Consider the following 20,700-nt stretch of genomic DNA (forward strand, 5'->3'; position numbering starts at 1 on the left):
TGGTACTAGGCTATCGGCCCTAGGGCCTATACAAGCCTAGCCATAATTCCCTGATTATTTCTTCTCACACTATTTACTTCCCTGAACCCCTGTCTAGCAGGGTGACTGACGTGATCCACGGGGTGAATTTCCTTTTTCCCATCCATATATATACTTATAGGTGGGGACTGGAATTTGACATGCAGCAATGAAGATGTGATCGGGGGCCCAGAAGAAGTGTAACAAAGGAGGGTAGATATTTGAAGAAATTTATGAAAATATTTGGCATGGAAGATGTGAATTCAGTAACAGGGGTTCAGAGTGAATTTACTTATTATTCCCAAAGACAAAAAATGGGCTAAGTTCGACAGAATTTACATTTCACAGGAACATGTGCATTTAATTGAAGGTCTTTATATGCACTCTATTTCAGATCATGCATCAAAAATAACTAAAATAAAAACAAATGGTAATGAAATAAAAATGAGACACTTGAGCGTTTCCACCTATCTGCTGAAAAGGGAGGAATTTAAGGAATGGGTAGTGGAGATTATTCACAAGCTATTTGAAAGGATAGAAATTTCTTCTAAAAATATAGCTATGCAGTGGGATGCAATTAAGATGGGGTTTATAAATGGAGGGAATAAAAATGGAGGTACGGTTAAGAAACAACAAGATTTAAAGAGACTGACAAATGTTAAAGTACTGTAGAATAGAGGGAGTCTCTCAGAGGATAAACTGTTGAATTCTAAGCAGAAAATCAGAATTAAGTTGATAATATGCACACGTTTAGAAAGACTGCTGTTGAGCAACTATTTTTTCATAACACTAGAGCACAAACAACTTTTACCACACTGGCTTACGCTACAGAAAGTAGAAAGGGCTGTCACCAAGTTAGGGAGCCTATAACATGGAATGTAAGAAATCCTGTACAGGTATTAGAAATAGTCTGGAAATTTTATGAACTTCTGTATAAAGCAGAGAAATATAGAAATCAAGACAAGATACAAGTGAAATGTTTATGGAAGAAGTAAATATGCCAAGATTAGAGGTAGATGAGGCTCAATTAAGGGTTAGGATAGCAGGAGATGAGATCAAATGGTGATGTATAATCAAATCTATAAAAGTCCCCAGGGATAGGTGTTATTTCTGTGGAAGTTTGGAAGCTAGGAGGGAAAAATGATAAAGATCTTGGGAGGTTTTAACAGTATTTTAAAAGGCGAAGTACCAACATCCTGGAAGAAAGTAGTGGTATCTGTAATACCTAAATAGGGCATAAATCCATCCGATACAGGTTCATACAGGCCCATTTTAATACTAAACCAGGATTATAAAGTGTTCATGTCTGTAGTGGCTAAAGGAATGGCAAAGGTAATACCAAAAATTGACAGATCTGGATCAATGTGGGTTTGTGGAGGGGAAGCAAACATCTGACAACAGAACATTAATGATCTAGAGGGAAGCAGAATGTAAGAAAATACCACTGTTGGTGGTGGGTCTTGATGCAGAGAAAGCATTTGACAGAGTATACTGGGACTTCATGAGCACGGCAATGGAAGCATTTGCTTTCCCTGATACAATTATAAGGTTGATTAGAAGAATATATGAGGGATCAGAGGCAGAATTAAAGTGGGTGGGATCGTCTTCGATAATTTCTGCTCGAGTAGAGGAACTAGGCAGTGCTGCCCGCTTTCTACTTTGCTATTTGCATTACATTTAGAACCATTGGCAAAGAAAATAAGGGACTCAGAAATTCAAGGATATAACTGGCATGGCAGTCAGGAAAAACTGGCTCTATTTGCAGATATTATTTTATACATGACAAAACCAGAAGGGGATATTTAAGTGTTGTGGAACACTAAGGCAGTTTCAAATCTTCTTGGGATACAAAATGAATGAAGCTAAAATAAAGGCAGCAGCAGTAAAGTATGTACCCACACACAAATTGGTCCAACAATATCCATATTTAATTTATGGGGACATGATAAAATAAAGTATTTAGGAGTATGGATTAGAAATGACTGTGGTGGCTGCTAAGGATATGTGGGAAAAGACTAAACAGAAGATAACACAAAAATTGAGAAACTGGAAGTTTTGTTATATGAATATGGATACTACGACATAAGCCATTAAAATGTTTTTAGTCCCTTTAGTCTTGTACACAGGTCAGGTGTACTTTTATCAACCGGAGAAGTTGTGGATAGCAATTACAAAAGAATTGAAGGGTTTTATCTGGGAAGGGAAGACAGCAAGGGTCAAGTGGGATAAGATGATTCTACCAATAAAACAAGGCTGACTCGGATTACCTAATTTGAGTGGGTATTTTACAGTAACACAGTTAAGGCTCTTATACATAGCACAGGCAGAAAACTATAACTCAAAGTGGAAAGGAATTATGCTAACACAGAGAGGAAGCTCAAGAAATAAAGAGAGATTGGGATTTCGGATGCAGACTCTGAGAACAACCAAAATCATACAGAGTATTATATTCATAAAATAGCAAGGAGTATATGCTATGAACCAAACCAGCATGAGAATGGAGAAGACAGATTTTGCCGATAGGGTTGACTGCGGTCAGGGATACACATAACAGGCAAGAGGAAGCTGGAATTTATTGGAGAAAACTAGCAAAGGAACCATGGTATTGGGACATAGCTGATGATTTGGCATAGGGGTATGTTGTTCTGACTATAGTGCACAGGGTTCTGGGTTCAAGACTTGGCAGTGAAATGCAAAAATAATGCATGATGGGAGCAAACTAGAAAGGGAAAAGTAATAGAATGGGAAGAGGCTAAGAAGTTATTTGCACTGCAAGTTAGAGATTGCCCTCCCAATAAGGATTGATATCAGGAGTATTGGCAAAGAGAAAAATAGGGTGCTCCTAAATGAAACACCAGCACTGGTAGAGTTTTCAAAATAATCTAGAACAGAAGTTGCCATTAAAAAAGGAATAATTAGTAAAGCATATAAAATATTACATGATAATTATAAGAATCCATCAGAGAAGCTTAGAAAGGATTGGGAAGAGACTGGATAAGCAATTCACAAAGAGACAATGGAGGGATATAAGTATATTTCCCAAATATGTAACAAAGTCTAGAAGATTTAGGATCTTTGCCTGGAAGTGTCCACATAGGTATTTTTATACCCCAAGTAGACTCCAAAGAATTTTTCCTCAGGTGGATAGCAAATGTTGGAGGTGTGATGGGCAAGAAAAAGGTAGCTGGGAACATTTATGGAGGTGAAATGAGCTGGGAGACTTTTGGGATTCCCTGCAAACCGTTCTGTCAGAGATGCTGGGTGAGCAGATTGGACTGACTGGGTAGATGACTTTTTTTGAGTTATGCTACAGAATCGGAATTGCCTAGACATAGTAAAGCCTTGCTGAGTCTAATTATGGTGGCTGCCACAAAAATAATTACAAGAAAATGGAAGTCAAAGTCTACACCAACTTTACTAGACAAAGTGAATATAGTACGAGATAAAAAACTGGATTTGGGATCTTTAGAAAAGGGAAGGAGAAAACTACATAGGAAAATATGGGAATTATGTGAACATATATGCATAGCAGGAATGAGGTTTAAGAGGCAGGAGTTGAACGAGCTATATAATGCTTAACTGACAATGACTGGATGGTTTACAAGTGATGTATAATGTTTACAACTACAGTTGTTTGAATGGTGTCTGTGATGTAAATTGTTTGCAACTAAAGTGATATAATTTTGTATCTTTTTCATTTATATAAATGCAAGATTGCCTGTGACTGTGTGTAAATTTAATAAAGAGGTTTGAAAAAAATACTTTGGAGACAGGCATATACTAATTAGCCGTATGATCTCTTCCCAGAACTGCCTCCAGAGCATCTACATGGCAGAGCAATTCAAAAAAGCACTCATACAGATCAGCACAGCCATACCTACATCACACAGTGGTAGTGGATATGACCAAAATGCTGAATGTAAATGTGTTGGAAGGGAATCTCTAGACACCAGGGAATCATCTCTAAAGTGCCTTACCAGCACTAACTTTACTACCAGGACTGAGGGCTTTTCTGCTTGGGGGGGGGGTAAATAAACCACCTAGAATAAGTGTTATAACAGTACATAAATTAATAAGGGCAGAATATGATAAAGATGTTGAGTATGATAGGGGTGAAATGGCTCCTACGGGTACTCATAGCAGTATGGAGAGAAAGGCGTATCCCAGACCAATGGAAAATAAGCATACGAGTGCCAGTATTCAATAACAAAGGGGACATTCACAACTGTGGATAGTACAAAGGTATGAATCTCCTATCGTACTGCATGAAAGGTTTGGATAAGGTGACTAACAAATGAATCAGCAGTAGTAGTAGAAAGTAAGATGGGAGCTGAGCAGTTTTGATTCAGATCAGGATGCAGCACAACTGACCCAATGTCTGCAGTGACACATATAGTTGAGAAGAAGCTAAAAATGAGGAGAGAGTCTAAATGGGCATTTCTGGAATTGGAGAAAGCATATGATAAAGTCCCAAGAAAGCTGATCTGGTCAGTCCTGCAGTGGTTCAAAGTCTAAGGAACATGGGCAGAATTAGTGCAGGCTACATACAAGGGCCCAATGACTCAAGGGTAAACAGTGTTCAAACTCACACAGAGGGCTCCCAGTGGGAGTGTGGGTTCATCAGGGTTCAGCTCTGAGCTCACTGCTGCTCATATTGGTGACAGACTACATTAGTAAAATAAGTTGGAAGGGTCAAATCAACAAAGTTACTGTATGCAGACGATGTGGCATTACAGGCAGACTAAGAACTTCAGCAAAGGAAAGGGAAACAGAAAGCAAAACTGAAGGCATATAGAATGCAGCAGAGTATAAAGAGTTGTAATGGCAGCAAATGGGGGAAATCAGAAGTGGGACAAGTTAGCTCAAGCACCTCGGAGTGGTGGGTGAGAAGAAGGGAAGCCTGAATGGGGAGGTCAAAGCTAGAATCAGAAGGGCTGCAGCCAACTGGCACAGAGTATTGGGTGTAATGTATGACAGAATAATGCCAAAGAAGCTGAAAAGTAAGGTGTACAAAACAGCGATGTGACCAGTACTACTGTATGGTACAGAAACCTGGAAGTAAAGGCAGAGCAGTTGAGGAAGCTAGAGGTGATGGAGATGAAGTGCCTGCGATGGGTGGCAGGATGCACAATGTGGGACAGTCACAGAAATGAGGATATAAGAGCAGAAGTCAAATAAGCTCCAACTGCAGAAAAGGTCAAATAGAACAGATTATGGTGGTTTGGGCACGTGCAGAAATGCAGAGGACAATCTGGTGAATAAAATTTGGACAGAAAAGAGGAAGGCAAGAGGAAACAAGGGTATCCAACAAAAAGGTGAATGTATGAGAGAAGACCTGCAACAGGCAGTCACGAGCATCAAAGAAGGTAGGAGAGGGGAGTTGAATAGAGACATGGCAACAACTAACACACCACCACTGACCCAGTGTAGAAAAAGAGGGGTTGTCGATTATGATGACGATAATTAGGGAGTGGGAAAACCATCCGACCCCACAGGTTATAATTTAAAGTGCTGTACAAGCAGCAGTATTACTACGAAGGCTTAGTTTAAAAGTACCATAAATGCATGAAGATCAAATCTGGGATTGGGGGGACAATCAGACACCAGAGAGAAATGTCTAAAATGCTATACTGCTACCAACATTACTACAGGGGTGGGGGGTGACACCTTTACTCCATAAAGTGCCCTAATGTACTGACCAGCATAAAGCAGATGCCAAAATGCACCAATCATGATTACAGGGATCAGGGGACCAACTAGACACCAGGGATAAGTGCCATAACAATACACACTTCATAAGGGTGACGGGGATGTGGGAAACACTACACCACCAGGGATGATTCTTTCAAGTGACATAATGGCACTGACAGTTTAACAAGGATCTGGAGTGGGGGATACACTAGACATCAGGGCCCAATACATAAATGCCATAATGGCACTAAAGTATTACGGCAGTAGGGGGTGGATAACCACGGTTGGGTAGGGGCCGATGCAGATTCTGTTAGGTGTTTGTATTTGTACTGTGTGTGCAGGAGTGACTGCAGAGAGCCTTATACTCTGGTATTGCCGACTGGGACGGACTATACCAAGAAGCAGGACTGCAGCAAGGGAAGACGAAGAACATCAGCCATGAACTCTGTCACAATAGCAGCTGCACTACAGGAAACATGCAAATTAGTCAATAAGGTCTTACATTGTAGTGGCTTGCATGTTACTGAATCTCAAATAGGTGTGTTGAACTGGAAGGCTTTAATGAATTCCTGGAAGAATGTTATTAATCTTAACTGAAAAATCATATAGCAATGTTCAATGGTGTGACTATTATTAATCTGAAAGTAGTACTGAAATGCTACTAGATAACTGGAATGTTCTATTACAGACTGCTTGGAAGATTGCTATGACTAAACAATGCACAAGTGCTGTCTTGGAATGAATGACATGTTGATACCAATATGCTTGTGAATCCTCTCTCAGTTTGTGGTGGGTGTCTGTCAGGTGTTTAGGAGATAATTTCAAGAGGATTTACCAAGATTTTTTTTTATCATGTTGTCAAATGTAAAAATTCATCATGCTCAGGAAAAATTAATCATGATTTACTGGACAGAGGAAGCCGGTTATCTTTAGGTAGTAGTGAGTTTGACAAGGGCAGAAGATGGTTCAGGCCTACACCGGCTGATTTTCTTTTTCAGAATGAGTGGGATGCTGGATGCCAAATATTCTGCAATTTTAGACTGAGCGAAGCTTTTTAAGCTCCAAGTCTCTAAATAGGTATTAAGAGAGGAAAGGTGTGTAACGTTGGCTTTATGGTACCGATGATTGATAAATCTGGCAATTCTTATAGTTGTGTTCAGCTCCAAGACAAAAAAAAAATGATACTGGGAGTGGAGATCCTTATAAGGAATCTGCCTACTACAATCGCACTTCCCCCTCCAGCTGACATCTAACACATTAAAACATCAAAATGCAAAGAAAACAAAAAAGGCCTCTTAACGGGGCACTTATCTGAGTACGCAAAGGTAGGGATGATACCAATGACCACAAAAAGAGCAAGACCAATGAGTGGGAGACACCTGTGTTCAGACTGGTGGTAAGACAGTCTAAGAATCTCATGCTCATTCATCTGCTTATGTACCCTTGAGCCCATGGGCTTAGGTCATAAGTTGGATGTACAGCTGTATGGAAGGTTTTGATTTTGCAACCCCAGCTGGGACATCCAGGTTATTTGTTGATTTAACGCAATAGTAAGGGAATACTACAACAGTGATCTAATGAAGGACATCCACAATTATCCATACCTATAACATTTTGACAACTCCTTTGTCATTCTCTTAGCAAATATACACAAGCACTTTACAGTCATGGTTTAAAATTGAAATAGGTCTACAAGAAGCTGGGCCTGAAGGGTCTTTACTCTCTATGTTGGTACTAAAATACATCTCCTGCACCAAAGTTGACACTTGAGCCATTCTTTGCTGAACAGCTGCAAGATTCTTCTCATCCAGAGCTTTTTTTCCTCCTTTTCTGTGTGATTTATTCTTACTTTCTCTTTTTTCTTTGCTGGCATCCAGTGTTACTAGTTAGTAATGGAATTTTCCACAAATGAATAACCACAACAGGCTTTTCACATTAGTAGAGCTCTAATCAACCTGTTTCAGTGTGCAATCATCAGAAAGACCCAGCTTTATTCCTGACTCCTGAGCAAAGAATTTCTTAATTATACTCTGAAGGTGTGTTTTTTTTTTAACTTAAAAATGTGAGTGTTTATGCTTTCAAAATTGGAAAACTATTTTAACAAAACTTTCAATGCTCTAGTGCTGCTATCTGGTGTATAGAAACATCACAGTACCTGACAATAAAGGATTTGGGTTGTATTAAAGAAGACCGACATTCATAAAGAAAATGCTGCTGCTGAAATTTTGTGCTCTGAGAACAGTAAGATAAGGTGCATACATTTTTTTTGCATTTTAAATTGATTTAAAGTCTGACAAAAAGGAGCAAAAAAGATACAATCTGATGGAAATTGCACAAATTGATTAACTTACTTCTGGGAAACCAGCAACAAGACCACTCCAGAAAACAAAGCAATGCCAATAACAATGCTCCCAGACTACATCTGCAACTGGACAGAAATTAGCATTTTAGCAGATTTCTCCAGAGTTGTGCAACTTGATTTTAGCAGACAACATACCCTTGGGCCCAACACACACTGTACAGAAACTTGAAGAAAATGTCCAACATTGCTATGGGAGGAATATTGCAAAGCAGACACTAACAAAACATAACAGGCACTTCTGTTCTCAATCTGAAAGCTAATTTAACAGTCTCAGTGTCAGATTATTAAGTACAAACTTATGTTTGTACATTGTATTCTTCCGTTCCATGCAGTACCTACACAAACTTTGCACAATGCCTTAAATACTACTAGATAGGTTTCAAGAAGCATTTCAACCACCAGAGATCAGCCAACAGACTTGAATTCTTAACATTTTAGCTTCAAATGTTTGGTGACATGGACAAAGAAGGTGTGTAAATATGACAGAACAGAACACTGCTTCTACAAAGATTTTTTTATGCAACTAAAACATTAAAAAGGCATAGCACTAATGTTAATACAGTGGTAATGTATTCTGGCTGTTGGCTTAACTGATTAAGGAACTGTTAAGCTGTTTCCGGAGGGGGCAGCTGTGCAAGGTTAGATTCACTCAAATTCCATTGCCTAATTATGTGACTGAGCAAGTCATGTCTTTTAAATAAAATATCCTTCTGGGGTAGAGGTGGAATAATAATTATGATGTTTGCCTCTCAAACACAAAGTACAGAGTTTGATTCTCACCTGTGGAAAACTGGCTAGGCTTAAAATGGCCCAGAAGGGCAAGCAGCATAGTATCTACTTATGAAAATCTGAAAATACATTGAAAGCTTGCTGGCTGCTCAGTGCAAATTGGTAGGAGTTCCCTGATTGCAACCCAATAGACTCAGGTTCAGCTAGCAGGCCCTCCCATCACTTGAGAAACCATCCTGTGGAAGTGATTAAGTAAAAGCTACAGAGTTTAAAACTACAGGGAAAAAAGTGATACAATCTTTTTGGGGGCCACTACACAATGCATAACATGATGCTGCTGTGAAACAGTCCCTTAAGAAGGCTCATTCTAAGAGTCTCTAGCCACAATTAGTGTCTCATTATATCATGACAACAAGTATCTTATCCAGCTCTTCACACTTTTTTTTTTTTTTTAAACAGGTCTACTTTTAAAATAGATAATTTTCCCCCTGTACCTGTAGTAACTACAGTCAATTCTTGAAACCTGGGGTAAAAAGGAGCCAGCTGAAGCACCCAGTATTTATTTTTGTTTACATCTAACCCCCACAAAACAATACATAATTATACATCATGTTACCATCTAGAACATATTTTTAAACTGCTGCTTGAAGCACACCCACACTTGGTAGTCAGCACAGCTCTAGCTCAACTCTTTTAATAAAGTCTAACTGCACTGTAATAAATCCAAAATAATAGCTAGTTCCTTACTTGGGAAGTTGTGTGAAGGCTAAAAACCCAGCTTTGGAAGCAACCAGTCGACGCACAGCTTGAAATTGGCTTTCTAGTTCTGCAACTGCAATGGTCTGGTCACCCTCCTGTGATATCAGTGCTGTAATGGCATTATTTATTAACTTCTCTTTATTTTCAGAGAATAAACCCTGGTTAAAAAATAAAGGCAAAAAGTAATCAAATGAACTTGAAAAAATGCAATCAAGAAACAAAACTAGAGAAAAAAAAACAAAAATAAAATTCTTACGTCTTGTGTAACTGCGTGTAGGACCCCACTGTATGCGATATTGGCATTAAATCTGAAAACTGCATCTGCAAAGTTTCCATCTAAAATTTAATGACAAATACCAATTAAATAAATGCAACACATTCCTATTTGGTGTATTTACTTTTGAAATTTTAATCCAACTTTTTTGTATAAATCACACTCAGACATACAACACACACATAATAATGCAAAAATTACATGGATGCATTAGGTAAGTTCGAAGGTGTCCCCTACTAATGGGGGCTCCTTTACATTTACACAGCACACACTGGCGAAATGGTGAGACTATAGCTCTTCTTATTGGCTCTTAACTGGTGCCAAGATGATCTGCTCACCCAGCAAAAGAAGCTTGTCAAAATGGACTAGGAGTCACCCAAACTAGAGAGTCTAAGCTTTTTTTTTTTTTGATATCCTGACAAACACACTTATAAGAAAAAATAACCTTCCTATTCCCCCAAACCCGAAGGGTAGAGAATTACTGCTGAAATAATTTCATTCTGGACAGTTTAAAAAAAATCCACTAGAAATATAGCTCATATACATTTCCTGACTAGGAAGAAAAGGTGGGGCTGCAAACATCTTGATGTCAAAAATCCTAAAATAAAAGCAGCAAAGTTCAAGTGGTGAGTCCATCCATTAGAAGGTATCACCCTTACAAAAAAGGAGTATTGGCCACATATATTCTGACTCGCACCTTTCTACAAATAAGTAAATATATATACATACATATGTAACGCCTGTGTCCTGGCCCAACAATCAAGGAGCCTCAATCCTCACCAGTAACACATATACGAGGAAAGGTTAACAAATACACACAGTAAAGTGCAATTCCCCTTAAGAGCACACACAGATTAGTCAGTCAGTCCGGGGCTGGTCGGTCCCCAATAAGACTCCCCACTGGCACAGCTATAGGGTCCAGATCTCAGCCTAGCTGGCAAGCTAAAACCTCCAGTACCCTTCTTTGTCCAACCAGTGCTTCGTGTCCCTGCCCAAGTAGCTGACACACACACACACACACACACACACTTAAGAGATAAGTATTTATACAACTTCACAGACACTCCTGGGAAAGGCTGACAAATTCTCCAGCTGTGCCCCTATGCCCAGACTATACGGTAGTAATTCCTGCCACCACCAGCTAATAATTATCAGCTAACCAAAGGTCCTTAAAAGGGGTGTCCAATTATTATAAACCAGTCACATTTGAAAAAGGTTTTAAAATATTTAATAATAAACACTAAAAACACAAGACAATACTACTACACCACAGTGGTATTCAAGAGTTCAGAGATCACACAGAAACTTAAAATAATTCAGTAGTACAGTTCTGACATGACATAAAAAACACTTAGTCTAATCTTTTTTCTAATTTCTAGCTACTGCTACAAGAAGACATACTTCTAAAATAACTTACGGAAGACAACAGGCAGTGCTGATTTAAATGTCCAAGATCAAAATGCTTAATAATATCTGGTTATCACTGTTTAAATTGAAACTGCAGTTCTGCTAAACATTACATCTTTTACACCTTCCTTATACCCAGGACACACAAACTGCATTTACATTCTTTTACACTTAGAGCAATAAAGGACATTCCACATGTAAAATCTAGTAATTATTCCTTAAGTTAAAACAATAGGAAAAAAGTGCTAGCTCACACAGACTGACCACGAGCTTTACAGATCAAAGGATAGATTTGAAATAATTTTAACTTCAAAAGAAAGATTTGAAATGCTTGACTTAGTCTTTATTACAACAGATGGCAATGTTGCTACAATCTTTAAGTTCAACATTATACAGTATTTTTCTTTCATTTAAGAAACAAGCCTATATTTCACATTTATATTTACAAATGCCAGAATTATGTATCAAATTCTATTTGGCTAGGCTGGCAGCCTTCACCAATCTCTACCCAATCTTCAACCCCCCCCCCCCGAGAACTCAAGCTAGCTTTTCAAGTGACCCTTGAGAAATGCCACTTGAGAGGGTTAGGTCTAACTGAGTGTACCTCACCCCATTCCCTGTCTTGAGAGCCCATCTGCATTGGCACTGCTAATCCCACTGTGGTCCTGCACTAACATATATGCTTGCAACCCCAGGCTCCATCTTAGCAACTTGGCATTTTGTTGGCTGGCTCTGTTTAACCATATTAGGTTCATAGGTTTATACTAGGCTATCTGCCCTAAGGCATTTATAAGCCTAGCCCAAATTTTTGTGGCTTACGCCACCCCTTATATGAAAAAATACTGTGCCCATTAGTTTGTTGTGCCTCTGTCCAGCAGTGACACAGAGATGATTCCAGGGGTAAACCTATGATCTCCCATCCACAGGTCAAGATTTCTCTTGAACAGAGCCAGCGAGGTGCTCTGCCTCACATGGACCGGGATTTTATTCCACAGCATAGGGAGTCTCTGAGTGATAAATCTATCCCTCCAGCATGTCCTATTTATATCCGTGCTAAGGTTTAAGTCGCTTGCTCTAGTGGTTTTGGTGGATTTGGATTTTTTGAGGTGGAGCATGTCCATTAATTCCAGGTTGGACATGGCCTTGTATGTCAGGCACATGTCACCTCTGAGCAGACGGTATGCGAATGAATAGAGCTGGAGTTTCTTCAATCTGGCAGCATGACAGATTAGGAGTTGTGATCTATCATAACAGTGAATTTTCTTCCTTACAGATAAGAATGAAGTTTCTGCAGTGCCCACACAATGGCTAAACATTCCATTTCTACAGCTGCATAGGATTCCTCCCTGGATTGGAGCCTACAACTGAGATAAACCACTGGGTGCTCTTCCCCCTCTGAAGAAATATGGCTAAGTACAGCCCCCACCCCATGGTTCGAAGCATCCACTTGCACAACAAAGTCTTTGCTGTAATCTGGACTGGGTAACACAGGGGGTCCTCCCAAAGCTTCTTTAAGCTTCTGGAATGCCTGCTCACATGCTGGGGTCCACACTACCTTATCTGGCCTGTTCTTCCTTGTCAGGTCTGTGAGGGGAGCAGCTATGGTACTATAACTGGGGATGAACTTTCTGTAGTACCCTGCTGTCCCTAAAAATGCCCTCAACATGCTTTTTAGTAACAGGTGCAGGCCATGCCTGAATGGCTTCCACTTTGGCAGGTTCTGGCCTTATCTTACCACTCCCCACTCTATGTCCTAGGTAGGAGACCTCTCCTATTCCCACCTGACATTTGCTCGGCTTAATGGTCAACCCTGCCCTCTGTAGTTTGCCCAGCACCTCCCTGACATGCTGAAGGTGCTCTGGCCAGAAATGGTTGTAGATGGCAATATCATCTAGGTAAGCAAAGGCAAACTCCCCTGCTCCTGCTAGGATATTATCCACCAGCCTCTGGAAAGTCACTGTGGCATTCTTCATCCCAAAGTGCATCTTTGTGAAGTCGTACAAGCCAAAAGGAGTCACAAAGGCTGAACTCTCTCTAGCACTGGAAGTCAAAGGCAATTGCCAGTAACCCTTGGTAAGATCAATGGTTGCAAGATACTTAGCTCCACCCAGCTGCTCTAGGGCCTCATATGTCCTAGGGATGGGTTAAGCATCAGACTCTGTGCGACTATTTATTTTCCTGTAGTCCACACAGAACCTGGTGTTGCCATCCTTCTTTGGCACCAGCACTACTGGGGAGGCTCAGGGGCTGTTCGACTCTTGAATCACCCCTAGTTCCAACATCTCATGTACCTCTTCCCTCAGAGTCTGTCTGACTCTCTCAGGCACCCTATAAGGGGCCTGCCTAATAGGCCTTTCGGGTCCTGTATCCACCTGGTGCAGGTGGGTGCATCCTGGTTTCCCAGTGAACATGTCCCCAAATTCCTGTAACACTGCTCGGATTTCTCGAACCTGGGTAGGAGATAGCTGCTGGGATATTGCTACCCCTTCCACTGAGGTATCAGCCAGAGCCTCACTGAGAATGTCAGTCCCAAGATCTCCCTCAGACTCCTCCTGCAATCCACTGCAAATGCTCAGCACAAGGGCCTCACTTTCATGGTAAGGTTTCATCATGTTAACATGGTACAATTTGTGCCCCGGCTGTCTGCCTAGCAGTTCCACCATGTTGTTAAAATCACTTACCTTTCTTACCACCTTGTAGGGTCCCTCCAAAGCTGCTTGCAGCTTGTTCTGTTCGACAGGAATGAGAACAATTTCCTGCTGCCCCACAGCATACTTTAGCTCGAGCATTCCTGTCATACCACACCTTCTGTTGTTGGGTTTCTGCAAGGTTCTCCTGGGCTAAGACAATGAGTTCCCTGAGCCTTGTCCTGAGGTTTAGGACATATGTCACAACAGACTCCTTTGTGAGACTCGCACTCACTTTCCCACTCATCTCGAATTAAATCTAGAGGTACCCTCACTCTATGCCCATACAGCAACTCAAAGGATGAAAAACCTGTGGATTCCTGGAGAACCTCTCTGTAAGCAAACAGATGGGGCAAATATTTTTCCCACTCCCTCTGAAACTGATCTGCAAATGCCCGTAGCATGGACTTGATTGTAGAGTTTAACCTCTCAACAAGGCCATTAGTCTGGGGATGGTAGGGAGTGGTCTTCATGTGCTTCACCCCACAGGACTTCCACAGACAAGCCAGCAGGTCTCACATGAAACTGGGACCTCGGTCAGTCAGTATTTCATTTGGGAAACCTACCCTGCTGAAAATCTCTAACAAAGCATTTGCCACCTTCTCTGCCTCAATGGTAAACAAAGCCACTGTCTCAGGGTATCGTGTAGCATAATCCACTATCACCAGGATATACTTTTTCCCTGTGGAACATGGGGTACTCAGAGGACCCACAATAGCCATAGCTACCCTCTGAAATGGCTCCTCATTCACAGGCAAAGGCATCAAAGGAGCTCTCACCTGGTCTCCTGCCTTGTCTACCTTTTGGCACTGCTCACAGGTCCTGCAGTACCCTGTTACATCTCTGGAAATTCCAGGCCAACAAAGGTTCCGCATAATACGCCTCTTTGTACGTTTTATGTCCATATGACCTGCAAAGGGAATATCATGGGCTATGGCTAGAAGTGCCAGATGGTAGGCTCTAGGCACTACCAACTGTTGAACACACTCACCTTCTAGCCCTCCCTCAGGGGTCCACTCTCTGTATAGTAACCCTTTATCCCAGTATACAGATTCCCCCTTTCCTTGAAAATCAGGTGCCTCCCTAGCTACCTGCCTCAGGCCTTGCAATGTAGGGTCTGAGAGCTGAGCCTGTCTCAACTCTCTCCTTGTAACCATTCCCAACTCCCCTTCCACAGGAAGTCTGGCATCCTCTGGCAGTGGTGTCTCACTGTCAGCCTGGGTACTATTACTCACCTCTACCTTTGCAGTTACCCTGTCCAAGGGAACATCACTACCCACAAGCAGCTCTGCCTCAACTTCAATTTTCACTGCTACAGTGTGGCTCCCTCCCTGAAGTAACCACCTCACTACACTAGTCCTGGCTGCAAGTACGCAGTCTGTCTGGGTCTTCCCCAGGCTACCAGACCCATATGCTTGCCTCCTAGCCTACCGTGTGTAACCGCAAAAGTACATGGTACTGCCTCATCCAAATCCTTCCTTCTCAGGACATCTGCAGGATGGTTGGTAGTTTAGTACCCCTGTTGTCTCAAGACAACCTACTAATGGCATTTTGTCTTTCCCACTTACTAGCTCCCTCACCGTTGGTTCCCCACCTTGCCTTCATAGACACCTGTATGCCACATGGCCCCACTGCTTGCATTCAAAACCCTAGCTCCTCTGGATGTGTACCTGGACTCGTGGCTTCCCCTGATATTGGCAGATTCTGTTGTGGCAGTCTCTGCTGCCCACCATGGGTTCCTTTAGACCCGTGAGCAGTACTGGGGGTCCCCCTTCCTGTGCAGGGCTGCCCTGCTGGCCAGATATAGGTCTCCCTTCTTCCCCAACTCATCTGAAGTAGCACATTGTTTATCAGCTAGACAAATCCTCATGTCCTCAGGCAAAGTGCTAAGGGCTTGTTCCCTCACCAAAAGGTCTGCCAGCCCTTCAAAAGTGGTAATCTGACATCCACCCACCCAGCTATGAAAAGAAGTATTCAGTTCAGCAACATATTCACACACACTTTCATCTGCTTTGCGTCTATGCTCACGAAACCTTTTCCTATACATTTCGGGTGTTAGCTTAAAACATTCTAAAATACTTTTTTTTACAGCAGTAAAATCAAAACACACAGCGTCAGGCATTTTTGACAAAAAAGTTACAGCTTTCCCATGGAGTAAGGGGGTCAGGAACCATACCCAGAGCCTTTGGTCAACACTATACTGTTTGCATACCCTCTCAAACATATGAATGAAACTATCAAGATTATCCCCTCTTTAATTTACGGAATAAATTTACTGACCTGTTGTGCATCTGGGGTCCAGTTACTCCCTTCCCCATTACCTCCATGACTCTGGTGAAGAGTCAGCATTTCCCTCTCATGCCTCCTCTGACGTTCTTTATCCTCGGCCTCTACCTCCAAATGCCTGACCTACAACTCAAGTCTCTTTAGCTCCAGCTGGATTTTTAAGTCCACTGCAGAAAGGTTGAGCTGTCCATTCTCCGAGGATACTGCATCTCCACTGCCAGTCTGCTTTTCCTCCTGGATGCTGTTTTCTGATGCAGCTGTAACCAAGGCTGCAATCAGGTCTGCCTTAGTCAGGTTTCCATGCACCAGTCCCCTAGCCTGGCACATCTCCACCAGCTGGGCTCCTTGTCAGCTTTCCATGCTCCCCTGCTGACATGCTGCCTGCTCACCCTGACTGACTAAGCTAACAAAAGAAATAAAACAATTGTGATCTGAACTCTGAGTATTCACTGCGTGGCTGTTTTAGAGTACAAAACACATTCAGAGATCACTGTACATAAGCTACAGGATTCACTCTACCCACACCACTACACGCCAATTTGTATTTGCCAACTAATTAATATGTGATGTAGATATGCCAACAACTGCAAACCACAATTAATATGTGAGGTAGATATCCCAACCACTGCCAAACACATCTGACGCCCGTGCCCTGGCCCAGCAATCAAGGAGCCTCAATCCTCACCACTAACACCAGAGAGGGCGTCTCATATATGAGGAAAGGATAACAAATACACACAGTAAAGTGCAATTTCCCTTAAGAACAATTCAATGCCAGCAAAAACAAACATTTGTAGAAACAAAACAAAAACAGGTTCCCTTAAGAACACACAGAGATCACAGTCAGTCTGGGGCTGGTCGCTCCCTTGTCCCCAGGTCCCTAATAAGACTCCCCACTGGCACAGCTATGGGGTCCACATCTCAGCCTAACTGGCAAGCTAAAACCTCCAGTACCCAGTAATAATTTTCTTGGGCGGCAAATGCCAGGGTACCGTTTGGCTAGGCTTATATAGGCCCTAGGGCCAATAGCCTAGTACCTACCTATCTGCTTTGTGTCCCTGCCCAAGTAGCTGACAGACACACACACACACACACACACACACACACACACACACACACACACACATTTATACAACTTCACAGACACTCCTAGGAAAGGCTGACACAGATTCTCCATATGTCCAGACTGAACGGTAGTAATTCCAGCCACCACCAGCTAATTATCATTTACCCAAAGATCCTTAAACGGGGTGCCCAATTATTACTGTGTAATATTATTATCCAATAGTAGTGCAAATGAAGCAATCAAGGCTTATTACAGGATCACTTCTAAGCATGCAATGTACTCTAGAGCTTAATTTATCTCTACATAAACCAACCACAGTTGAAAAGGGTTTAAAAATATTTAATAATAAATACGAAAAATAAAGTACAGTTTTGTACCTACCATAAATGTAGATGTCCGAACAGGATAGCATCTGCAGTCCTAACAAATGGGTTGTCCTGTCGTCAGGCAGCCCCTCGGTCGGCCGGATTCCAAAGTCTGGGTCTGGCCTCGGCTGGTGTCGCACTTCACCCGACGTCATCTCTGCTGGTCTTTGGGTATAAAGGCATCAGCCGACGCCATTTTCCTCAGTGTTTCTTGCCCCAGATGCCAGTTGCCCTCTTGGAAAACTAAATTTTGGGTAAATGCCAATGTTTCCAAAAAAAAATAGTAGGCAAACACAAAAAATAAGCATGTATGTACATATATACAAACAAATACACCATAAGAGATCCCCCCCAGCTAGCTATTAGGAGGGTAAATACCCTAGGAGTACCACAGAGGGAAGGAGGGTGGGTAATCCTGACTGCAGATGCTATCCTGTTCGGACATCTACATTTATGGTAGGTACAAAACTGTACTATGTCCTTCAAGGATGCATCTGCAGTCCTAACAAATGGGTAGAATACCATAGCCAAACTAGGCGAGGAGGAAGAAGAATTATGGTGTAGTTAGGATCCCTTGCAATACAGCAGTGGCAAACCCTGCTCGGGATCTAGAGTATAGAGGTAAGTTGTAATGCTTGGCAAATGTATGCACGGAGGTCCAAGTAGCGCCTCAATAATGTCCTTGGTAGCCACTCCTCGTAAGAAAGCTGTGGTAGTGGCTGTAGCCCTTGTAGAGTGAGGTCTTATGTTCTGTGGAATTTGCTTTCCATGATAGGAGTAACAGAATCTTATGCAATTTCCTATCCACTTGGAGATTGTCTGTTTGGAAATTGCTTTTCCTTCCCTTCCTGTTGCATAAGCTACTAGAAGCTGGTCAGTTTTTCTATTGCCCTTGGTTCTGTCCAGGTAGTAGCGCAACTGTCTATGTACATCCAAGGTATGCAGCAGTCTTTCCCCCCTGTTCTGTGGATTGGGAAAGAAGGTAGGTAGGTGGATTGCCTGGTTTAGAGACACTCTGGATACCACCTTAGGCATAAATGTAGGATTAGTTCTCATGGATACTCTATCTTGATGGAAGATTAGGAAGGGTTGTACTGCCATTAAGGCCTGTAGTTCCGAAACCCTTCTTGCTGAAATAATTGCCAGTAGGAAAGCAGTTTTCCAGGATAGGTGTTGAAGATCTGCTGTTGCGGCTGGTTCGAATGGAGGGAGTGTCAATTTTTCTAGCACATTCAAGTCCCATGCTGGTAATGGTGGTTTCCTAGGAGGTTTTACATTCTTGATTCCTCTGAGGAACTGCCTGAGTAGAGGATGTGAGAAGACAGGGGATCAAGCTGTATTCTGCAGAAATAGCTGATGCATGTATCTTGATGGAGGAATAGGACAGGCCTGTATGGAGAAGCTCTGCCAAATACTCCAGGATGTTGGCAATATCTATCTTTGACACATCTTTTCCTCTTTCAGTACTCCAAATGACAAACCTTTTCCATTTCCTGCATAGTTCCTTCTTGTAGAAGGTCTGCGGGCCTCAAGGATAATGTCTTTAACCCTTTGGGATAAATCTGGGTTAGTTGCTGTTATGTAATGTTCCAGGCAGTCAGTTGCAGAGTTTTTAGGTTTGGATGCATGATGTTGTAGTCGTTCTGAGTTAACATCAAAGGCATCAGGGGTAGTGTCCACGTTCTCCCCCGAGACATGCTCCTCAGCAATGGGTACCAGTGTTGTCTTGGCCAATTTGGAGCTATCAGAATTATCCTTGGACGCTCCTCTGATTTTCAGTAGTACCTTGTGCATCAAAGGAAGAGGTGGAAATGCATATGCTGTCAGGCCTTTCCAACTGAAGGATAGAGAGTCCACCTTCCATGCAAGTGGGTGGTATGTCCTTGTGCAGAATTTCTTGAGCTGGTGATTGAGTGGGGATGCGAATAGGTCTATTTGTGGCATTCCCCATTTCTGTGTGATGGCCTTGAAGATGTCCGGGTGTAGCATCCATTCGTGAGCATCCGAGGTAGTTCTGCTTAACATGTCTGCTAGGATGTTTTCTTTTCCCGGTACAAATATTGCCTGTAACTGAATGTTGTAGCTCAGAGCCATATTCCATAGGTCCAGAGTCATTCGGCATAGGGGGTATGAATGAGTGCCTCCCTGTTTGTTGATGTACCACATGACTGTGGTGTTGTCTGTCCTTATCATTAAATGGCCTTCTTTGAGGAATGGTCTGAAATTCTGGATTGCTAGTTTTACTGCCAGCATTTCTTTTTGATTTATGTGCAGGTGCAGTTGATCTGGAGTCCATAATCCTTGTATGCATTTGTCCAGCATGTGGGCCCCACAACCTAGGTCTGAGGCGTCCGTTGTGATGGTTTGGCTTGCTTGAAGGTTGTGGAAGGGCAAGCCTGGGTTTGACTGGCATGCTTGAGCCCACCATAGGAACTCTTGTTTCAGGCATGGGATTAGTGGTATTTCGGTTTCTAAGCTGTGCCTGTGTTGAGACCATAAATTCTTTAGGTACCACTGTAGCTTTCTCATATGCAGTCTGGCATGGGGACCAGGATTATGCATGATGCCATGAAGCCCAAGGCCTGCAGTACTTTCCTTGCTGTTAGTTTGTTCTGCTTTGTTAATGCCAAGAAGTAAAGAGGGAGTTGTTCTTGCTTTTCTGCAGTTAGGAATGCCATCTGTTTTACTGTGTCCAATTCTGCACCCAAGAATGTTCTTGTTTGGGATGGTATCAGTCTTGACTTTTTTAAATTGACTGTGTATCCCAGGGCTTGTAGTAAGCAAATGACTCTTTGTAAGTCTTTTGTCAGCTTGCTTTTGTTGTCCGCTTGTATCAGGCAGTCGTCCAGGTATGGATAAATTTGGATTCCCTGTAGCCTGCAAAGAGCGATTACTGATGCCAGGCATTTTGTGAATACTCTGGGCGCAGTAGATAAGCCAAAGGGCAATGCTGAGAATTGATAATGCTCTGATCCTGCAAGAAATCTGAGGTATCTTCTGCAATTTGGTCGTATGGGGACGTGCAGGTATGCCTCCTTGAGATCTAGAGTTACCAG

The 20,700-nt window shown here is 42.1% G+C and overlaps 1 protein-coding gene across 1 annotated transcript in view; it reads right to left on the reverse strand.

The window, feature by feature from the left end:
- The window catches only part of DNAJC13 (DnaJ heat shock protein family (Hsp40) member C13), a gene marked incomplete in the record, with an annotated part of 3,140,357 nt that overhangs the window by 2,410,317 nt on the left and 709,340 nt on the right, over nt 1–20,700 (reverse strand). Inside the window, 2 exon segments of the mRNA XM_044066722.1 lie at nt 9,548–9,717; nt 9,816–9,895. Coding sequence (XP_043922657.1) covers nt 9,548–9,717; nt 9,816–9,895 — 250 coding nt within the window.

The sequence above is a fragment of the Protopterus annectens genome, chromosome 3.part1, assembly GCF_019279795.1.
Source record: "Protopterus annectens isolate FY-2018-M chromosome 3.part1, PAN1.0, whole genome shotgun sequence".
Taxonomy (NCBI): domain Eukaryota; kingdom Metazoa; phylum Chordata; order Ceratodontiformes; family Protopteridae; genus Protopterus; species Protopterus annectens.